Source organism: Poecilia reticulata, chromosome 9 (assembly GCF_904066995.2).
Source record: "Poecilia reticulata chromosome 9, P_reticulata-male-v2, whole genome shotgun sequence".
Classification (NCBI taxonomy): Eukaryota; Metazoa; Chordata; class Actinopteri; order Cyprinodontiformes; family Poeciliidae; genus Poecilia; species Poecilia reticulata.
In genome coordinates, this window is record NC_088838.1 from 14,356,126 (window position 1) to 14,377,240 (window position 21,115).

The window sequence follows — 21,115 nt, forward strand, 5'->3', positions numbered from 1 at the left end:
CTGTGCTTCTGGGTGGCTATGAAATCTTTTTCTCATATATAAACCACCTTCTTCCACATGTGTGTCATGTCAAAGTGTACAGTAACTACACAACTAGGTGTTGACAAGTTTGCAGTTGTGTTGCATCATTTGCTAGTCATATTGCTTTATAACCCATAACACCAAGACTCTCCACAACGTAATCTCTGATTTATGGCAGGGACATAAATGACCTTATGAGCTCCCTGATATTCATGAAGTTGTTTGTTCACTGGTGTTCTCTACCAAACTTCTGTGGCCGATACAACCCCAATAAAATGCACCGAATTTGAAAGAAGTATAATGTCAAAATTTACCAAAATCTTAATCGGCAGTGGGCAGCTTTTATAAGAATGTTTTACACGTTTGCTAAAATTGTCACTATGTTGTGACAGCATAGCATGAGACACATAATCTGTGCAAAAAAGCTTTGGTAACATGAGTTAAAGGGGTGTCCATAAAACTGACATGACACCGTCATAAACATGACGTAACACCTGTCATGAACATGAAGCAGACTTCATAAACGTTTATGACTGTTGTTATGAAGTGTCATTTGGTAAATATTATGCAAATTTTAATGCAACCTCGCTTTAAAAGTGTAATCATTTACCAAACAATGCAAAGTTGACACTTTTAATGCAACTATGCATTCATTCAGAAATGCTCCATGATTGTGACAAGTGTCAGTCTTTTACACACCCCTTCAAATAAAGTGTTACCAAAGCTTCTCTTGTGTCTCCCTGTGGTCCTATTCCTGTACGTCCATCTGCAGAAATGCTCTCCTCAGTCAGAAACAGCCAATCAGAGCCAGGGGGAAGTTCTGAACTCTGTCAATCATGGTCATGTACGCGCTGCTCAATGCACTAATGGCAGAAAACCGTAAAAATTAGCAGGAAAAGTGTTAATCTGTCATACAAACTTCCCTGGACATCCAGGGCCGGTTCCACTGTGGGAATAGGAACCAGGTGTATTTCTGCAAATGGCAGTAGAGCCACAGGGAGGAGGCAGAGGAGCTTGATTTTTATTTTATTTTATTTTTTCACAGAATATGTGCCTCACTGTACGTTTAGAAGCTGCTTATAGATTTCTTGACGACAGAAGTTACTCTCTGCTTTGTAATTCAACTTTGTAAACCAGCGTATTGCACACATGGCACCTTTTCTCTCAAGATATTCCCCACGCTCCTGACAGCCTTCCTGGAAAAAACACGTCAGAGTAAAAACAGCTTTGACCCAGAAGAAGCAGAAGCGTCGTTCATATATGCAGAACTTTAATAATGTGCAGAGAGAGAACAGAGTGGCTCCAAGAGCGTTGAAGTAAACAGGCTGACGTTAGACAGGAGCGACAGGATGAGATTGCATATGTTTAGGCAATGTACCCAACACCACTCAGCCCACCTGGAAACAAAAACAGACAAGTTCAGTGAGGGCATGATGTAAATATGTACTTCTATCACTATGTGTATGTGTGTGTGTGTGTGTGCGTGTGTGTGTGTGTGTGTGTGTGTGCGTGTGTGTGTGTGTGTGTGTGCGTGTGTGTGTGTGTGTGTGTGTGTGTGTGTGTGTGTGTGTGTGTGTGTGTGTGTGTGTGTGTGTGTGTGTGTGTGTGTGCGTGTGTGTGTGCGTGTGCGCGCATGCATGTGCGTGTGTGTGTGTGTGTGTGTGTGTGTGTGTGTGGACGTTATATTGCCCCTGACCTTTTCTGTAGTGAGATCAGAGTGCTTTTCTTCCAAGTCATTTCGTCATTTACCATCACTTGCACGGCGCTCATGGCTGGCACACAGGTGTTCCTGACATCATCAACCACTTAAGGAGGGTGTGTCAGGAGTGTCACACAGCATCAAAACTTTAAAGAAGTGTTTATTTTTAGATGTTGGCCTACAATAAGTTATAAGCAAATTTGGATGGTCTAAGGTATGCTTCTGAAATAAAAAAAGTTAAACAGATAAAAATGATCAGTTTTTTCCACCAGAGACAACATATTATCAAAGTTATCTACCTGTCTGACGTCACACACAAAAGAATTTGACTGATTCTATTCATTAACGTTGTACTTATCAAGGGTTAACAAATTATGTTCGGCAAACAGTAAGCCGAGCTAACTTTGATCAAGTTATTCAGAAATGACATAATTTATTTGGCAACTTGGTGATGGCAGTGAGAAACCCAGATCAGATGACGTGATACTTCACAATGTCCATGCAGCGTTTCCAGTAGTCAGGCAGAACATAAGAGGATATCTACGCGTTATGATGGGATGGCCTGCCTCGGCCCGTTGACGTAAACGAAGCAGGCTGTCGCTCTGACCTCTCCGGTTTCAACTGCACCGGAGAGATGAAAAACAGAAGTACACAAAGACGTAAGGATTTTATTTGTTCTGTTGTCGTGGTGTTGAGGTCCGTATTTTATAATAGTGTGATTCAGCAAAGGTGAGAAGTAATGCGGTCCATTTTAGAGCTGCCACCCCGACTAACCAGGGAGTGTAAATGCAGGATTGTGCCTCGCCAGCAGGAGTGCATGGAGGGGTTCGTGCCTGCCAATGACATTTGTCATGTTATCACTATGCTGTCTGTTTGGCAGGACAGCTAGACGGTCCCCTCTGTGCCTATGCATCATTATCAGGGAGCACTTTCATGTATGTATGAACATACGTTTGTTTGTGGTGTTACATCAAAATGTATTCTTTTGTTTTGTTCGAATGATTTGTGCTTTGCCTGTTTCGTGATTTATCTATGAGGAAATACTGTTTGTAATGAGTTGTTTAAATAAGGAACTAGCTACTGAGAATCTCCGATGTCGTTTTTGGAAGAGTGGACCTCACTCTGGGCCACGATCCAGCATTTATATAACTTTCTTATCCCACTCTGTTTCTGTCTTTGTCTCTCTCTGCGTCACTTCGTCCATCAGGCTGAAACCAGTTTTTGTTTATCACCCACAAGATGCTTCTGCTGTGACAACCCGGTACATGTGGGAGAGATATAAGGCATCTTGTCACGATCTCTGAGGAGCGCAGGAACAGCCGTTTTAAAAAGATGGCATAGAAGAAAGGTTTTTTTTAAAGAAACATGTTTGAAGTTCCAAGTGTGTGTGTCATGAAAGTACCATGATACAAAAATATACACATTTTTGCATATTTTTTTAAATAATTTGATATGATATGAAGAAGCATCAAATCCAGAATTTCCTTCAGCGATAGCCTCTGTTCAAAACATGATCTGTATACATTTTGCTCTGAGAAGTCTTGGGAAATTTATTGGGAAGATTCCACTTTGAAATTATGTGTGACACAACGTCCTCACTGTAAAGCATGGTGATGGCAGCACCATGCTGTGGAGAGGGTTTTCTGTTGCACAAACAGGGAGGCTGATGGTGTGAAGATGCGTAGACCTAAATACTTAGAGCCTTTTGATCAAACCAGAACTAAATATAGTTAAGAGTCTTTGGCAAGTTCTTGAAAATGTGTGTTCCCATGCCGCCTCCTCATCCAGTCTGACTGAGCACGAGCTTCTCGGCAAAGAAGAACTGACTCAGAGGAGGTGAATTTCTTTATTTGTGAAAACTTTTCAAACTCTCACAGAGTTTCGGAGATGCTTCACAGATGCTTTGTGTTTGGTCTAACGTGAAATCCTCCCTAAGAATCAATTGAAGCGTGTGGTTGAAATGTGACAAATTTTAGAGAAGTCAAAGCGGTGTCATTACTACGCCCCACATCAGTGAGACAAAGAAGAAGGGAAGCAGAGGACAGTCACTTCAGAGAAGAGCGAGTGGTGACCTCAGTAAAAAGCTTTGTGGCCTTTTACAAATCAAAGGAAGTGATACATCAGAGGGAGAAATTCACCACGTCACATAAGTTCCTCTGCGTGCGTTCAGCCAGATCCAGCTGGTTTGATCCAGCATCTCAGTGGCCCTGGGTCAGTTTAGGCTGTGAACAATGTCACTTATTGTTGGGAGTTAGCGATGAAATGTCAGAAACAAGGCAGTCAGGGTTGGAAGCGAGGCCAGGCGGCTGACCAAGTCGGGGAAAAAAAGGCATTTGTTTGATGGAAAGTAGTCAATGTTCAGTTCCTGATTCAGATCTTTACTGTTACACCAAGAGTGTTATCGAATTATCCTCCAAAATGTGCATTGCTTTGAAAAATGCCCTTCACACCTAAACAATTCACACTCGATTAGTACCATGAAAATGTTTCCCAGGAAAAGTTAACGTGAGCTTTTTATATGCTGCGTGCTTCACAGGTCATGATGTGTGCAGACTCCACCTGTTGCTTCACACTTACAGCTTTAGAGGACAATGGAGGAAAACCTCCTGAGAGACGGATGTCCGAAGCTTTAAGACCGTGTGTTTATGCAAAATAACGCATTTAGAATACAATCTTCATTCACGCATAATGTAATAATGTTTTTGACTTCATACATATTTGGATGGATGGATGGACATATTGTTTTTGCAAGACTTACTTTTTCATTCTCATTCACAGTGTTTTTACTAAGTATTAATTTAGTAGATTATTTGTGGAATTTATGGTTCATGTATTGTTTTCAGGGCTTGTTTAATGGGGCGAGTTGGACTCGTTCTTTAAAAGTCAAACTTTATTTTTAGTCAGCAGCTACACTGCCTTGGAACAGTGAAAAGCATTTTCACATTTTGTCAGTTTTCATGCATAAACTACAACATCTTCAGCTGGGATTTTGTGTGGCAGACCAGCACAAAGATGGTTGTGAAAGGAACAGGCATCTTGCAGGTTTTTAAACATCTTTTCGTGCAAGTAAACATCTGAAAAGTGTGGCATGCATTTGCATCTACTCTCCTTTACTGCAATATCTCTAAACGTTAAACCAGTTGGCACCTAATTAATGTGTATAATTTTATCTCATTGACAGTAAAGTTTTTCTATGGAGGACTCAGAGGCTTGTTAGAGAGCATTAGTGAACAAACAGGGTAAGGAAGATTACGATCCGCACCAGAAAGATAAGAGATAATGTTAGAGTGGGAAAACATTTGAAAGATAAACAATAAACAATAAAGTTTGTTTGTTTAGACTTAACTAGAATTCCTTGGAGATTTTTTTGTAGAAATATAAATAAGAGATACAGGTGTTTGATTTTGATTTGATATTGCTCTTTAGTACAAGCAGTGTAGAAATAAAAAGATTACCCTCCATCTAAACTTTTACTGTCTGCCTTTTGCTTTTGCCATTGACAGGGATTCAAGCATTCCTTGATTTCTCCTTCTGTGATAATTCCATTTTGTTTTGCTTTTTTGGGTTGTGAGTGTGTTTGATTTGCGAAAAGAAATGCAGAAAATGATCAAGAATAAAATAAAAAAACGACGTGATTAATGTGATTACTAAGCAGCCTGGATGACTAGTAGCTTGCTATGAAAAAGTCTGAACTTGCAGTGTGCGGCGTGTGTGTTGGTCAGGGAGCAATTTCATTTATGTGTCACACATTCCTCTCCGTCTGCTCAGCACAGTACTCGGTGCTGCAGATCTTGTTTGGAGGGAAAAGAGATGAAGTGCCAAAAACTGACTCAGATAAAATGAGACCTTTTTTTTTTTTTTTTTTTTTTGGGAAGTTGCTTTCAGAGATTAAAATGAGTCACAGAACTGGTGCAAACCAGAGCAGGCTGCCCTTGTCCTAAAATTATTTGGTCTTTGTTCAGGCGTGTATTTCTTAAACAAAGGAACTAGGTTATTATGGCAACAGCAAAAAAAAAGAAAACTAAAACTAAACGAACTACTTGTTGTGGATTCAGGGGACAAAACAAAATACACATTGTTGGGATTGCTCCCACTGTTTTCTTATTGGTTGATATATTTATATTTAATGAAACAGAATCCCTGACCTCAGGATAATAGGACCCTCGAAGTGCGATCCTGATAAGTGGGTCAGATATGGGCGGGAGAGTCAGAAGTTGTATAACCCTGAGAGAGAGAGGGGAAAGTAAAACTAAACCAGCTTTTATAAGGAGTCTGATTAAAGAAAGCAATGTTATAAATGTCAGATAGTCCTTGGAGTGAGTAAGCCCTTTGTCTTCACAGCTTAATAAGATTAGCTCATTATATTATCCCATTTATCTCTTGTGTAATACCAATGTGTTCTTTGTTGCTATAAAGCCAAATGAAATCCTTTTAAGATTTCAGAAGCTGTCTTTTTTTATATAATTAATATGTTTTGCTTTCTTCAGACTGTGATACTGCTCTTGGGTTGTTTAGGGACGATTTGGATCATGCTTACTTGCTTGTGCAAATCTTCTACTTTTGTTCCACATGTGGCCTCCTGTTCTTACCTTCTTATTGCTTCTCAAACATCAGACAGGGTGACTAAATAGTTTATCTGTCAGTATAACCCAATGAGCAAAGCCGGATCTATGGGGAAATACTAGCCATGTCGGATGAGGTCCAGACCAGACAGTTGGAAACTTCTGGAACATGAGCTGATGCTAGAGGACATCTGGGAACACATTTGACAGGATGAGAAACTGAAGTCTTATGTTTTGTTACCTTGCTCCCCATTAATAGCAGAAGTCTCTGGAACAGCATGATGAAGCCAAACTTAGCCTCTTGATCCCTGCAGTTCTCTGGGAGTCCACTAACACTCTCAACAGGGTCCAGTTTTCATGCTTTGAATGTTTTCCATATCAGGATGAGGGAGCATTTCTTGTTTAGCATGACGTCCATCATGTCTTCATGACGTCACGTGACACATGGTGCAGCTATAATGCTCAACGAGACCTTACATCACACACACCATGCTTTGTCACGTCACAGTTACAAGCTTCAATATCCAGATCAACCATTTTTGTCATCAACCTTGGCTTTGCTAAGGTCACTCCAAACCCTTGATTTCATCTTTTAAAGCAGTGAGAGTTGATCTTGTTGATGTGCTTTGGATTATTGTCCTGCTGCTATACAACCCTAACATCCTTAATTCCAGTTTGGTTGACTTACTATGGAAAGTCTTCCAAATGTTGAAGCAGCAAAACAGTCTCAGACCATTGCACTGCCACCACCATATTTGACTCCAAGCTTGATATTCTCCTGAAATGTTTGGTTTACACCATATGGAGCAAAACACGTGCCTTCCAAAAGTTTCTATTTTTGTCCCATCAGGAAGAAGTGCTGACTTATATATGGCCTGTATTTGTACAGCACTTTATCAAGTCCAGAGGACCCCAAAAGCTGCTACATTGTAGCCCCAGCTGCCCTGTAGTCCGACAGAAGCAGGGCTGCAATGCACTGGTGCCACTGGAACCTCTGGTCACCACCAACAGGTGGTGAAGTGTCTTGCCCCAGGACACAATGACTGAGACAGACGGAGCAGGGATTCAAACCAGCATCCCATCTAATGCAAGATGATCTCCTACCACAGTCGCCACCATAAGAAAAATTGATTTACGTCGATCTAAAATAGGGATCGACACACCACCAGTGTGATAAGTTTGCGCTGCACAGATTGTAGAGGACAATTAGTAATATGCCTGGAAAAAGAAATGCAGTTTGTTGGGAGGAGTGTGGGAAAAGATAAGAGCTAGAGAAGCAGAGGATTGGCAGAGTTGGAGCAGGGGTGATCTGATAGGCAGACAGGGGGTTAGAGAGTTTAGAGAGATTGGAAAGAGGTGACAGATTGGATGCTTGGAGGCCGAGGGGTGAAATAACAGTGCGAGATGACAGGGAGGTTTGGACACGCTTCCCAGCAGACAGCCCGCCCTCTGCATCGGCCCTCCATCTGCACCTGTTGTTTTTCGTGAGCGAGACTCCCAAGCTGGGGTGGGGAGATGGTTGCTTTTCTCCCTGTGACTCAGGAGAATCTGAGCGGCTACAGAGAGCGAGGAATAAAGCTGAGCAGGGAAATTAAAAAAAATAAATTAAAAAAAACTTGAGAGAGGAGGGACGGGAGGTGTTTGGAGCTATGCTATGAGTCAGCCGTGGCTAAAAAAAGGAAGCTGTCACAACTTCCACTGGGGACCAGCAGGGTAAAATAAGACAAGCGATGAAACAGCACTCCTCGGCTTCACCCTGTTGCTCCCTCGAAACAGAGGGTGCACTGACCAACAAGGACTCTGGGAAGACAGTTGCATAAAAACACTTGGAGTTTGACCCTGTGTGTTATTGTTGGCTTGCCACAAATTGAATCAATAGGACTTAATATTCCATCACAAGGGGAATGTCGGATCATTTGAACCACAGGAGATATAAATCCACCAGGTGATGAGATAATTGCGCTCACTGCCTGGCTTCTTTTCTCTCCGGATAATTTTCTCTTTGCCTGATTGCACCAATGAAGGAATCTACGGATACTATATAAAGCAGTGAAGGCAGACACATGATTAATTTAGTACTTAACAAGATATCAACTGGAGCATGTGGTTTATATGTTGGCATTTTAGAGAGCACTTGAGCCCAATAAGAACCCCACTAAGGACCAAGCCCTGGAGATACAGAGAATCAACTAAGTTTTCATAGTATTAATACCTGTTCAGATTTGTCTACTTCACCTCCACACAGTGTACCTTACTGGGATTTATGATATACAAAGTCACAAAGTATGACTGTGAAGCAGACAAAAAACAATACTTATAATTTTCAATTTTCTTTAGATTCACAAATCTGAAAACAGTTTTTTGGGGGGTTTTTTGCATTTGTCTACTGTCCCCTCTCACCAAGTCTACAGTGTTTGACCAGCTCTTGCTGAAATTACATCTATCAATATTTTGGAGCTTGCAGTGCCTGAAACCAGCTTCTTGCATCATCAGACTGATTTTCTTTGCATCTTCTTTGGTGCTAAATGTGCTCAAGATAGAATGGCATGTGTCTGAACATCAATTATCAAGCCACAGATTTAACTTATCTCTCCTCTAGTGTCTAAATATTACTGAATTGCCTTTCCATCATAGACTTTTTGAATACATAATTGGTTCACATGTACATGCAGATGTCAGTGACATTTGGAAAAAAAAATAAGCCCAAAGTCTTCTAAAGGAAGCCAGGGTTACTTCCATTCTCGGCTCTGAAAAGATTCTCAGAGCATACGAGGTTTGACAGCTGCTATTATCGAGCTCTAGCTTGATAAATAGGGCTTGCACAGTTCCTCTGATGCTGCAGGCTTGCACAGCTTAAATGCCAGAAATCAAGTTGACAGCAAGAAATCACTCGCATTTCACATATGTTCCAGCGTCGACCAGCAGCTCCCAAGAAGCTCCGTGTGGATTTGCAAGAACATCTTTGAAGATGATCGCACATATATATCTTTGCATAATAAAAAGACACTCGATAGTAGCTTTAATGTCCTGACCTAGTAGGCATTCACTTTTCACTACTTCTATTTTAATGACGTCCACAGAGGTGCAAACTGTGCAGGACTTCTCTGGACTGTAGTAACTGTGAGGCCTGAAACGTCTGAAGCTGTGTTTGTGTTGCAAACATGCAGGCTATGGGTGGATTGGACTGCAGAGTGCAAGCAAAGGATGTTTGGAGGAAGGGAATGCTCACCATGTTGAAGGTGTGGCGTGGCAGAGACGGGGGTCCTGGCATGGGAACATAGCACACTGTCACTCTGGCTATCATGTTCCCGTCCCAGACTAAACACGAAGGAGCACAACACCGGTAGCTACAATGGAGAAGTTTAAATCTACTTTCAATTAACATTATCAAAATATTTCTTTTTATTTTTTTATTTATTTTTTTTTGCTTTAAGAAATCCAGGCAGTGTGTATTTAGATCTCTTCACTACAGAGTTAAAACAAAGGGCATTTTCAATGCATTGTATGAATAATAAATCTGAACCCTCGGATCGGACAGTCGAGACTTGGCTATCTTTCATAGAAGGACAAACTTAAGAGTCAAGCAAGAGGCCTTAAACTGATGAGTGAAGCATACTGTGCAGCAGCTGTTGTTGACACGCTCAGCTATTTCCATTTGACAGCGTATGGACAAGTGCTGAGGAAGGCAGGACATAAGTTCAGGTTTTGTCCTTCTGATTTACTGTAAATTCCCCCTCTAATAAAGTAAACAGGCAGGGTTCCTGTTTGGCATCGTGGTGAGCTGGTTTCTCTTTTGACTGACCAACATCAGACGTCAAGTTTGAGCACACCACTTGCTCAAAGCAAGGTCGAAGAACGGTCAACTAAACATAGACGTGCTTATGGATAAACTTCGCACAGACTGACGTGTTTACCTTCATTTCTATTTACTGTGTTGAGTTTCAGGTTTAATACAAAAATATCAGCTTAATGAAAAGTGTGTTAAATTCATTCTTGAGGGGTGTTATTAAGAAAAATTCTAATTTAGTGGAAATGATTATCACCTCAGAGCAAAATTACGTTTCACACTCTTCTCACTGGCTCCATCGGTTCTACTTTAAACATTTAGCATTAAAAGGCTGCTGTTACTTTTCAGCGTTAACCTCGCTCTAAGTTTTATGTTCGAGTTGTTTAAGTTTATTTCAGTCTTTGCGAGACTGCATAAAATGTTGTTTCTTGCACACATTCATCCAGGCACTGTGTGATGATTTAAAATGTGCTCCTAAACATTTTGGAGCCTGCAGCTGTACGACTTGTTCCTCTGTTTCCCGGAACATGTGAGCTAACGTCGCTGTGAGATTTCATGCTTCAGTACAGAGCTGCATGTGTGTATATTTCTATTATGTCATAGTGATGATGCGGCACCAGCGGGCCGGCATTCAGGGGGCCTCGATCCAATCCTCCCCCATCTACGCTGACGGTCCCTGGTCACGCCAAGCTGCTGGGACATTCTGGATCACCAAAGGCTTCGTATAAGTGGGATTAACTGGTGAGAGGAAACAGCTGAGGTTTATTTAGTGTCAGCATTTACTAATCAAAACTCTCAGTGAGCTCACCAACCACCACAAGCTGGGCTCCCTCTCAACCGCCCCCCTCCTCCGGTTCTTTTTCAATGTACAGGGGTCAGATGTTCACAAAGGATCCACAAAAGTCAAAAGGGACCAGGGGATTGAGGGTGGGGGCTGAGGGGGGGGGACAAAGGCAAACCCAAGTGCTTGGTCAGTGATGCTGAGTCATCACAGAAGCTCCCTCAAGCTTTGGTTTGATTCGATTTGATTTAACATTCTTTTAAAGATTAAGAAACATCTTGCTCCATTTTGAGTAAAGTTTACATAAACTAATTTGACAAAAAACAGTTTTGAGACATCATAAATGTGGAGAAGCAGAATTCAGCTTCTATGCATCATAAATCTGGAACAAACTTTCAGAAAACTGTAAAACAGCTGAAACACTGAGTTCCTTTAAATCAATCTTTTGAATCTTAATAAATGAAACATTGACCAAACTATTTGACATGTATGAATTTGGTGATGGCTCTCATCAAAATGTAATGTTTGTATGGTGCTATAACTTTGTAATTTAATATTATGTGAAGTACCTTGACCACTTTGTTTATGGAATGTGCTATACAAATAAAATTGACTATTTGAGAAACAGTCCATTTTCTGTTTCTGTTGAAACAGAAAATTTCAACAGAAATGTTGAATTATACAGTGAATATTAACTTTTCACTTTGGCATTTTGTTGACATGCTATGCTGTCATTCACATTCTGGGAACATTCAAACCGTCCATGTGACTTGTACATAGATACTTCATAGTTTTCAAAAAAAAATTGATCAGTATTAAACCCTGATGTAATATGTAGTCTGTGCATTACGTGTGAAATTGATTGGTTCGGCACAGTTTGCTGAACATCACAAATGGGCCGCGGTTCACCAGACGCAGAGAAGCTCTATTTTTAGTCGGAGAGTTACAGCTTATGCAAGTCAAACATTTACTGCAGCTTCACAAAGTTAATGACTTTAAAAGTCACTTGAGGTCTGTTTAAAATGTTAGTTGCAGGCTATGCCATGACGATCACATTAACAAGTCATTAATAGCCAAACAAAGTCCAACGTGACACATTAGTCCAAACGCACTGCAGACAATAAATGTAAACTCTTCATACATTCCTTCTGTTTGCATACAGAAACAAACTTTAGTGTATTTTACTGGCATTTTTATGACAGACCAACATCAAGTTGCACATTATGGAGAAATGAAAAGAGTGCAAGTGTCTTTCAGAAGTTTTACAAATATAAATCTGTGTGGTATGTGTGTGTAAAGACATAATCCCCGCAGCATGATGCTTCCACCGCTGTGTTTTTCCACCATTCAGCTATTCAGGCTGACAGGCAGTGCTGACATCCCACCACACATCGCATGTAGACCCAAAAGTTATATTTTTGATCCATTTGAGCAGAGCACCTACTGAAGCAGCAACATCATGTTCTTTCTGAAACATGAATTATTCTCCACAAATAAGCTAACTGCATTTTTTTTAAGTATGTGGCAGTGGATTACTTTTACACAATTATATAATTTGCAAATACTTTATAAATTAGCTATGCTCTGTTTCAGATGTTATGGTCAACCGTAATGTCAGCCTTAATATTACAGGAGAAAGTCAAAGTTGACTCTACCACCTGTTTGGTAGGATTAAGGTTAAATTATTCCTAAAAAATAAAGTCCTCTTTGGCTTTCTATCTTTCCTACAACTTGTTGCAACTCTTCTTGAACATCTCATGCATAAATATTTTCCCTATTAACCTAAAGTATAATTTGATAATTTGATACAATTAAGTACATCATTATTATGTCATTCCATAACTCATATCCATATTACATTCTCAGAATGTAATATTTAGTTTAGTAACTATGAGTGTATTTTCATGCAACTCAGCAGTGAAAGGTGTTTTCAAACCACCACTAGGGGCAGTGTGGCACCATGTTTCTGAAACCTGAGGCACTAAAACTCTACCCACTTAAAATATTCCAATCCGAGTCAATCATTGAAAAATGATTAGTCATTGTTTCATGCGAACTCTGCGTTTCTATAAAAGGGCAGGGTGGAAAACATGTTATTAATCTAACAAAAACTTACCACAATTATTAAACAGAAATATTCTAGAGTTCAAAGGTTTATTGGATACAGGAAAACTTGTGCAGGATATTTATGTAAACAAAAACCCGCCTCTGCTCGTTTTAATTTAAAGTTTTATTTAAATCAAAGGGAAGAACAAGACAAAGGTTAAATCATTCAGAACATAGTATATTCATAGAATAACTACACATCTTCATGATTAACAGACAAAACAATAAGATACAAACAGAAACAAATGGAGAATAAAGAAAATTCAGTGAGTAATATTGCACTTCGTTTCTAAAATGTTTCAGACCCCTTCACCTAAGTTTTCTTCTTTTTTTTTTTTTTTAATCTCTGAACATTTCAGTTCCTGCCTTTATTACTAGGTCAGGAGTTTAGCTTAGTTTTGACACTGGACTACTTCTGAAGCCCAAGCAAATGGACTATGGTACTGACCAAACCTGAAAGCTTATTCTTTACCGCAGTTTCCCTAAGATAAAAACAAAACAACAAAAAAATAGAACTGCAAACTGCGTTTAGACAAGTTTACAACTGAGGAATTGTTTAGTCTACAACCCTACGTCTGCTAAATGTTTCTCAGGGAGGGTGGAGTGTGGGAGGTGGGGGACACTGATCAACAGCTGCCACCCACAAACTGAGATGAGGGGTAAATCAGGTTAATCAGGAGAAAAACTAAAATGGTTGTAAAAAATAAAAATAAAAAAAAACAAAACAAAGAATGCCCACATAAATGGAAAAAAGAGATAATATTCACCGTTTATCATCATAGACAAGGTTTCATTCTTTAACAAACTTACTTTTTTTTTTTCTCTTCCCTTTTTCAACTTTTTGAATAAACATCGAAAGGTCAAAGAACATACAGGCGTGGACAAACGCAAACGAGAACATCGGTTAGAGCAGACGGCGAATGAAACGAGGAACCGTGTTACGGTCTTTTTCTGCAACAAGGCCACTGAGATAAGATCACTTTATGAACGTTCTGCAGTTTGTCCGTCACTGTCAGAAGCCGTTTGCTTTAGTTGCCAGAAGGATTTCGATAAAAGCGTGCACACGCGATCTAGTGTTAGCTAGGTTTCAAAGAAAGAAAAAAATATATGTAAACTTAAGTTTCTAACATTAAAGCATAGCGAATAATGCTTTAATATCCTAAGCGGCACTGCCTTACTGAAAGCCCCTTTATTACATTGTTAGTACCAACGTGTTTTCAACCAGACCTTCACCACTGAATGCTAATTTGTATTTTTGTTATATAAAAAAAGTGCTGCTTTTTGTCTTTTATGACCATGTCAAACCTCTATTACAAGTGGTCTATTATATGAAATGAGTTAGAAAACCAATGTATTACTCATTTTTCCTACTACTACTTGTTCTGACCAGCCTGTATAGAGGTTTAGCACAGTCTCCGGCTTTATGTTTGTGCTGAGTTTGCTTCTTCAGCACAGAGGCAGACATTCCTCTTACTTCATGTTCTTTTTTTTTTTTTACTTATACATTATTATTAGCATTGTGGTTTCACTGGTCTGGCAAAAAGTCTGTTGGTTGGGATGCAGTAAGCAAGTGCAGCAGGACAAAAAGGGAATGTGATTCATCTCAAAAGCTGTCTTGCTTGTCTGCAAGACTGTTCTCTCATTTTGGTAGTTAAAAAAAAAAAAAAAAAAAGTTTTAACAGTGCAATAAAAAAAAATCCACGTTTTAAAACCACTTGGCAAGTGAAAAAACAAAAACACACACCTGAGACAGTGCTTTTAGGGCAGTAATGCCAGTCGGATATACTCTGGCACAACGACTGGAGGGGCTGCAGGCAGTTAGGGTTGAGTCTCTCTAAAATACACACTTGTCTTCTCGGCTATGTTTTGAGTGGCAAAAGCAGGACTGCGACCCCACCAGTCCGAAGCCAGAGCAACCCTGGAACCGAAAACCCAGAAAAAGCTTTTAGCAGTTCAAGATACAAAGAGAGAATAACAGAAACTACGCAACACAAAAGGAAGGAAGCTAGACGGGAATTCAAACTATGGAGGCAACACCTTACCTAACAGCTTTCACCTACACTTACAGGAAAACAAATTAAAAAAAAAAAAACGAAGGTAACTTATTAGTCGCCATGTACTGAAAACGGAAAAATCATTAACTGCTCAAAATAAATTCAGTGCATTTTGTACTTTTCAGTCTTTTTTCTGTTTGTTTTCAAAAGTCAAACATTTTGCAGATGATACTCTCAACGGTTAAGCCTGTAGTCTGCTTTTTCCGGTCTGGTCTTTTCCAAAATTGAAAGCAAAGTATTAGTGATTTGTGTAAAAAAAAAAAAAGAAAAATAAACAGAGCCACCCAACTCAAGTAAAGAACAAAAATGTGCAAAACAAAAATCCCCCACATGAGGCAAAAGGAATTAGTCTTTGCTCTGTTTTAAACCACTGCTTGCAAGCCTTAACTATAATTGTTAGAACAGTTACTTTTCTTCAATCATCCCATGTTTTTAAAGTGATTCTGCTGAAGTCTGGACATGGTTAGTTTCCCCCCTTTGTGTAAGGAGCTATATCCTCAATGTGCCACAAATACAGAAGAGTTGAGGCTGAAGAGGAGCTTGACAGGCTGAGCCTTGGTGACTCCTTCTCTTCCAACTTCCTCACCAGGGCTCCACTGCTAGCCTCCACGCAGGCTGAATATTCCTCAGGAAGATGGTGAAACCCCAAAGCGGAGAAGTCTTTTTCTCTTTCTGAGGAAAAGGCGGAACGCGTCGCCCTGTCCGGCTCGACGCTGGGCAAGTCTTTTGTAGGTCAGATCTCACGGCCTTCTCCAGATCTCAACAGCATTGTGTCAATGTCGTCATCCGAGAAAATGTTCAAAGTTCAGCCTTTCAAGGCGGTTCCTTTAGGTACCCTTACTCACTCGGGGTAAGTTTAAAGAACCGCTCAGCGTGATGGACAGGCATCGAGCCTGCGCTCCTCTGCACAGCCGGAGTGATCTGGGTTAGGATCAATCTGGAGGAAAAACAGGCAATTATTTAAGAGAATGGATGATTTTTGGAATACAATTGATCAGAAGATTTTTTATTTTTTTAAGGCTTACCTCAGAGTACAGAGGAGGGGGCTGAAAGCGAAACTCGTGAATATAGGCCAGAAGATGACCCTCCAGTTCCTCTCGGACCGCTGGGGCATCCAGGCGACCTTGCCTCTGCTCTTCTGTCACAATTTCTGCGTAGCTTGGAGGAGCTGTGAGTAAAAAAAAATAAAAAATTATGTTTTAAAATGAATTCCTGATTCATCTAAAGCAGGTGCGTACATTTCAATCACGACATCAAGTGAATCTACCTTCAGGCCTCTCTGGTAGACCCATGCTCAGCCAGGTCATGCTGCACTGGCTGCTGACGCTGGAGGTGCGGGAGCCAAACGGATGGAGAGGAATGGTTCCGATGACCAGGGGTAAGTTCAGGGACAGGTTTATTGCCCCCGGGATGTCCACGTAGACCTGAACACAACAGCGGTTTAAAGATCAATCAGAGGTAAAGCAAACTAATTAGTTCTGTGTTTTGCAATGGAGTGAAGACTAGGTAATTAGCTTGACTTTACATTTTAGATGTGTGTCAGTGTCTAGCAATCAATTGCTTAGGCTGGAAGGATGACTGCTCGAAGGGTAATGAGATTAGGCGCCCAGAGGGCAGGTGTTGCTCCCAGGTTTCTGGGCTAATGCTCTTAGTGCCATGTGGAGGGTACAGTCCAAGCTCTGGCTGTCTATGCCGAGCCAGGACAAATAGTGTCTACTAGGAAATATTGATTCTATACTGATAGCAGTTCTGAAACTAGGTCGTGATGATAACAACATGCAAGCAGAGACCCTTGCGTTTGCATGACTGTCATTTCTGGACATTTGAGCCGAATGTCTGGAAAGCGCGCGAGAGGGAGCGCTCCACACACCGCAGGTCGGCACTCACCATGAGAGAGTACTCCACTCGGATGATGCTGCAGTCCAGGATGGAGGGCGAAACGGGAGGAATCTTCAGCATCTTGCCGTTCCAGGTCTCCGTTTTGCCAGACGACAGAGACTCTCCCCGCAGGTTGGCGACCAGTTGCTTGACCTCCTTCATCTTCCCTTTGGCATAGAAGGTCTGGGTCTGGTAGATGGCCGCCTTTGGCACCACCATGCGGGACGAGCAGTTCTCGATTTCGGCGAAGATTTGAATCGACTCTCCTGTGTGATGGAAAAAAATCAAACAAAAAAAACCAAACATTAACTGGTGATTTTCCAGTCACAAAAGCAGCAAACACATATGTACGTATGCATGATGTGAGAGCAAAAACAAAACGTTGTATTTGCTACCATCTTATTCTCACCTGGGGTGTATCCCTTCCTTTCAATTTTGGCACTTAGGGAAATAGGACCTGAGGTGCAGAACCAACAACAAAGCGTCTTGTCTGCAGTGCCAGCCTGTGGTGACTGAATGAGAAAGACCAGAAAGCCATTTAAAAATCCATTTTGCTCGTCAAAAAAACTAAATACTATGGGTCATTTCAGAAGAGCTTACCAGCAATAATGGAGTGTTGATGTCAATGTGCTCAAAGACTGTAAATTCCTTCTTGGTCTTCAATGGCAGCAGCCATGGCCTGTGCAGCTCTGCCTTTACCCAGTAGCGCACACTGCCATGCTTTCCTTCGAAAGAGGTAGCCAGAGGTCTGCAGGAGAGACGCACAGAGGAGAGAAATGGTTGAGACGAACGCCAAAACTTCAAACATTCATCCAAGTACGGTGGAAAGCGAACACATGGTCTCTCGGTTCCACGTTGTACCAGACCACTTACGTCTGTGGAAGCTCGAGGCTGAATGCGTACTCATGCCTTCCGGCAAGGATGGTAGTGAGTCCTTCCTCTGAGTTGTCATCGTCTGAAAAACAAGGAGGACAATATTCCAAACACATGTATACCATACCTGGACAAAATGCTCTACGAAGGCATCTGAAAAATCATATCAAGAAAGAAAACAAAACAAAACAAAAAAAAACAACAAAAAAAACACAGGGTGGGGGAGACAAAAAGAGAATAAACGTGTTTTACAATTAAATATGTCTGGAAAAAAATTATTGTATTGAGAGACAAACAGCAGAGAAATGTAAAAAAAATATAAATAAAAGGAGATTAAAGAAGTTGAGTGATTAGAAAGAGGGTTGATTATGTATGATAGTGCTTTGTACGAATAAAAAACAAAATACCCCAGATAATTTACATGGCTTCTGAATATTTTTTAATCTGAAAGAGCCATACTTTTGCCTGCGCTGGTTTCTAGATTTCTTTGTAATTTTTATATATTCTGAATGTTTGAATATGAAAAGTTTTAACTATTTTTGTAGTTGTTTGATCCATCTTTTGCAAGTCATGAAACTGCGCGAGTGGTAACTTTCAATTTGGGAGTGCCAGAATTAAAGTGTGACCTAGAAAAGTATAAGATTGATTATTTCAATAGAAACTTAAATCCAACTTGAATGCTTCCAAAACAATGCCGAAATCTTTCAAAAACTGCTTGCCAAAGACGACTAAGGCCACCTGAGCAGAATTTAGAGAGACACAAAAAGACTACAAATCTTTAAAGATAAAATAAATTGTTATGGTAAGCTTTTTAAAAATGTAGATATATTGGGAAATCATTCTGTAGAAACACTTGCATTATACTGAATTATTATTTTAAGTGTATATTTTTAATATGTGATAGAGGGTTTGATAAACGGTTATGTATAGGATGTGATTTGAGTGCCAATCAAAGCAAAAACCATCTATAGACATTTAAATTCTACCTCTTAGGAAATGGCACAAAGTACTAAAGCTAAAATATCGTTTTCCATACTTGCTTGTAGGCAAAGCAACGCATCATTGTCACACAACAGAACCAGAAAGTTTCGCATTTTTACTCCATAAAAAGGTGAAAAAGGATCCTCTAAGCTTGTAAAAACGAAAACTTAACGCAATTTTTAGTGAGAGGATAGTTTTTTGCTAAGCTGCATCTGCCAGCTCAGCACACCCTCCCCCTAGAAGCAGCAGCAGAGTGGTAAACAAGTGCGGATCTGTCACTCACACGGCAGCCTCCAACAGGAGGAGACCGGCCTAAACCGGTGCGAGCAGCTTCTCAGCGGCAGCTCAGGGCGCATTCAGAGCTCGGCGCTGCAGGCTCGGGTGCTGCAGACCCGCAACCATTACCCATTTCTTACAATTAATCACTTCATTGTTCACAGAACGCCTTTACAGTGCGTTTAGTTATTATTATTGTTTAGTTTAATTCCATTCATTTCCTCGTCTAAAGCCACTCTGCAGTACTGAGGACATTTACATTAGCTACCGAGATGAAAACACCACAATTTCATTGAATGTGGGCAACTTAAGTGTCCCACACATAAAATGCTAAAAGACTCAATTGAAAAAGCTTCCGCAGTGATATTCTGCAGGTGTTTTCCTTATTGAAAAAAGTTGCTGAGTGGTCTGTCACTCTGCAAAACCATGATGTCATTGACTACACGTAAGAGCATCTCCACCAATCACAAGCGAGAAAAGGAGGGGATGCGCCGTGGGCTCCGCCCACTCCCAATCCAGTTTTCTGAACAGGATTGAACCGCTTTGAACAATAGGGGAAACTTCGAGGTTGTTTCCCGATAAAATTGCTCAACAAAAACTTTACATTTGTCACTTTAAGTGTCCAATGTGCTCTACTGTGGCGGAACATTTCGTTTATTCACATTTTACGCAAGAAGTACGTTTAAAAACAAAGAAAGACGCTATAGAGATGCTGTCATTCATTCTGACACCTTGACTACAAACAAGCAAGGAAGGAAGGAGACATTGTCAAAAAGTAAAATACTCGAGTGTGTCCAACAGTAGACGATAGAGGCCACACAATTATTCGGTTATTTAGTTCATTTTTTTTGTCATTTGCCATGACCCCCCGGGAAGCATCACTGCTGCTACCAAACTTTGCGAAAAATGCGAACAGAAACTTACCTCTCTCATGTCCAATTAAGATGTCTTTGTGATTTAGGTACTCCACTTCTTCTGTGTAGTTCTGGGTGTAGGCAGTGTTGGATCCGGCATTTCTCGACTCGGTCCAGCGAACTTTTGCGAAACCCTTCGCGTGGATTTTGAGAGACTTGACGCGGATTTCTCCGGTGACTTCGACGATCACCCTCCCTGAGACGCAGTCCCCGCTGGAGAACACGGGGACGTTGCTGTCATTGAAACAGTCGTAGCTTACGATGAAGCTCTTCACCTTTCCTAGCACCATGGCGGAGAAGAGACCTTGAGCTCTGAAGCAGAAGTCTATGAAAAAAATGATCTCATAAGGAGAAAAAATGTAAAAACAAAAAAAAAAAAAAAGGGGGGGGGATGCAGATCGTAGACACTGATCAGTATCTCTGCCCTGCAAAAAGCAGCAGGCACGATCAGTGGCTTCTTTTTGAGCAGTTCATTGAGCTACGTTGAGGGCTGATTAACAGCAGTGGATGCTGTTATCATCTGCCTGTCCTGCTTGATGGTCTCCAGTCACAGACAAGGAAACCCCCGAAGCTCAGCTCACTTTAAGCGACAGGCTGGGTGAAAAACAACCATGTGCGCATGCGCAGGGGCGCTGCTGCCCTCCCTCCTCCTGCCTTCTGGAACAAGGCAGACAGCAGAGAGGAGTGTGGCCCCGGCTCACATTCAGTAAACAGGTTTTACTGAATGTAAACGCTTGGTTAAAAAAAAAAAAAAAAATAAAAAAAAAAACACGTCGCCGTTATTTCAAGGGTGAGGCTTCTCAAATCAGCTACAGCATTAGATATGTACTCATAAATGGCTTAAACGTGCTTATTTTGCAGCTAAAGAAAAAGCAAAGTGTGTAATGTGTAATCCCGTCTCTGTGTTGGGATGTGGTGACATTCTGCTCCTTCTTACTGGACTCAGCACATATTGCAGCACAGGGCCTTATGTGATTCAATGAAAGCCACACAGATTAGGGTTTTGTCATGCAATGACAGCCGTAATATTGTAATACTATAAAAGGACAGGATGCCTATACATCATCTGATAAAGCTGTCGTTTGGATAAGCTTCAGGTTTCGCTTTCACTCCTGCATCTCGGTGTCTGTGTGTGACTGCAGCTTCCAGGCTTTAACGCAGCGTTTCTTTTACTCTCTGTACA

General features: G+C 40.8%; 1 protein-coding gene and 1 long non-coding RNA gene across 2 annotated transcripts; one reads left to right on the forward strand and one right to left on the reverse strand.

Moving 5' to 3' along the window:
• Nucleotides 1–1,706: 1,706 nt before the first annotated feature.
• Nucleotides 1,707–14,635, forward strand: LOC145552781 (uncharacterized). Its single transcript, XR_014088891.1, has 2 exons — nt 1,707–2,655; nt 2,928–14,635. It is a non-coding gene; the product is annotated as an uncharacterized LOC145552781 (long non-coding RNA).
• On the reverse strand, nt 14,209–20,521 carry arrdc3a (arrestin domain containing 3a). Its single transcript, XM_008418936.3, has 8 exons — nt 19,943–20,521; nt 17,762–17,843; nt 17,489–17,636; nt 17,298–17,400; nt 16,898–17,154; nt 16,278–16,434; nt 16,036–16,178; nt 14,209–15,947 (listed from the first exon to the last, which is right to left on the reverse strand). Exons 1-8 carry the CDS (start codon nt 20,220–20,222, stop codon nt 15,879–15,881), a joined length of 1,239 nt encoding a protein of 412 aa, XP_008417158.1. The 5' UTR covers nt 20,223–20,521; the 3' UTR covers nt 14,209–15,878.
• Between the last annotated feature and the right edge of the window lie 594 nt (nt 20,522–21,115).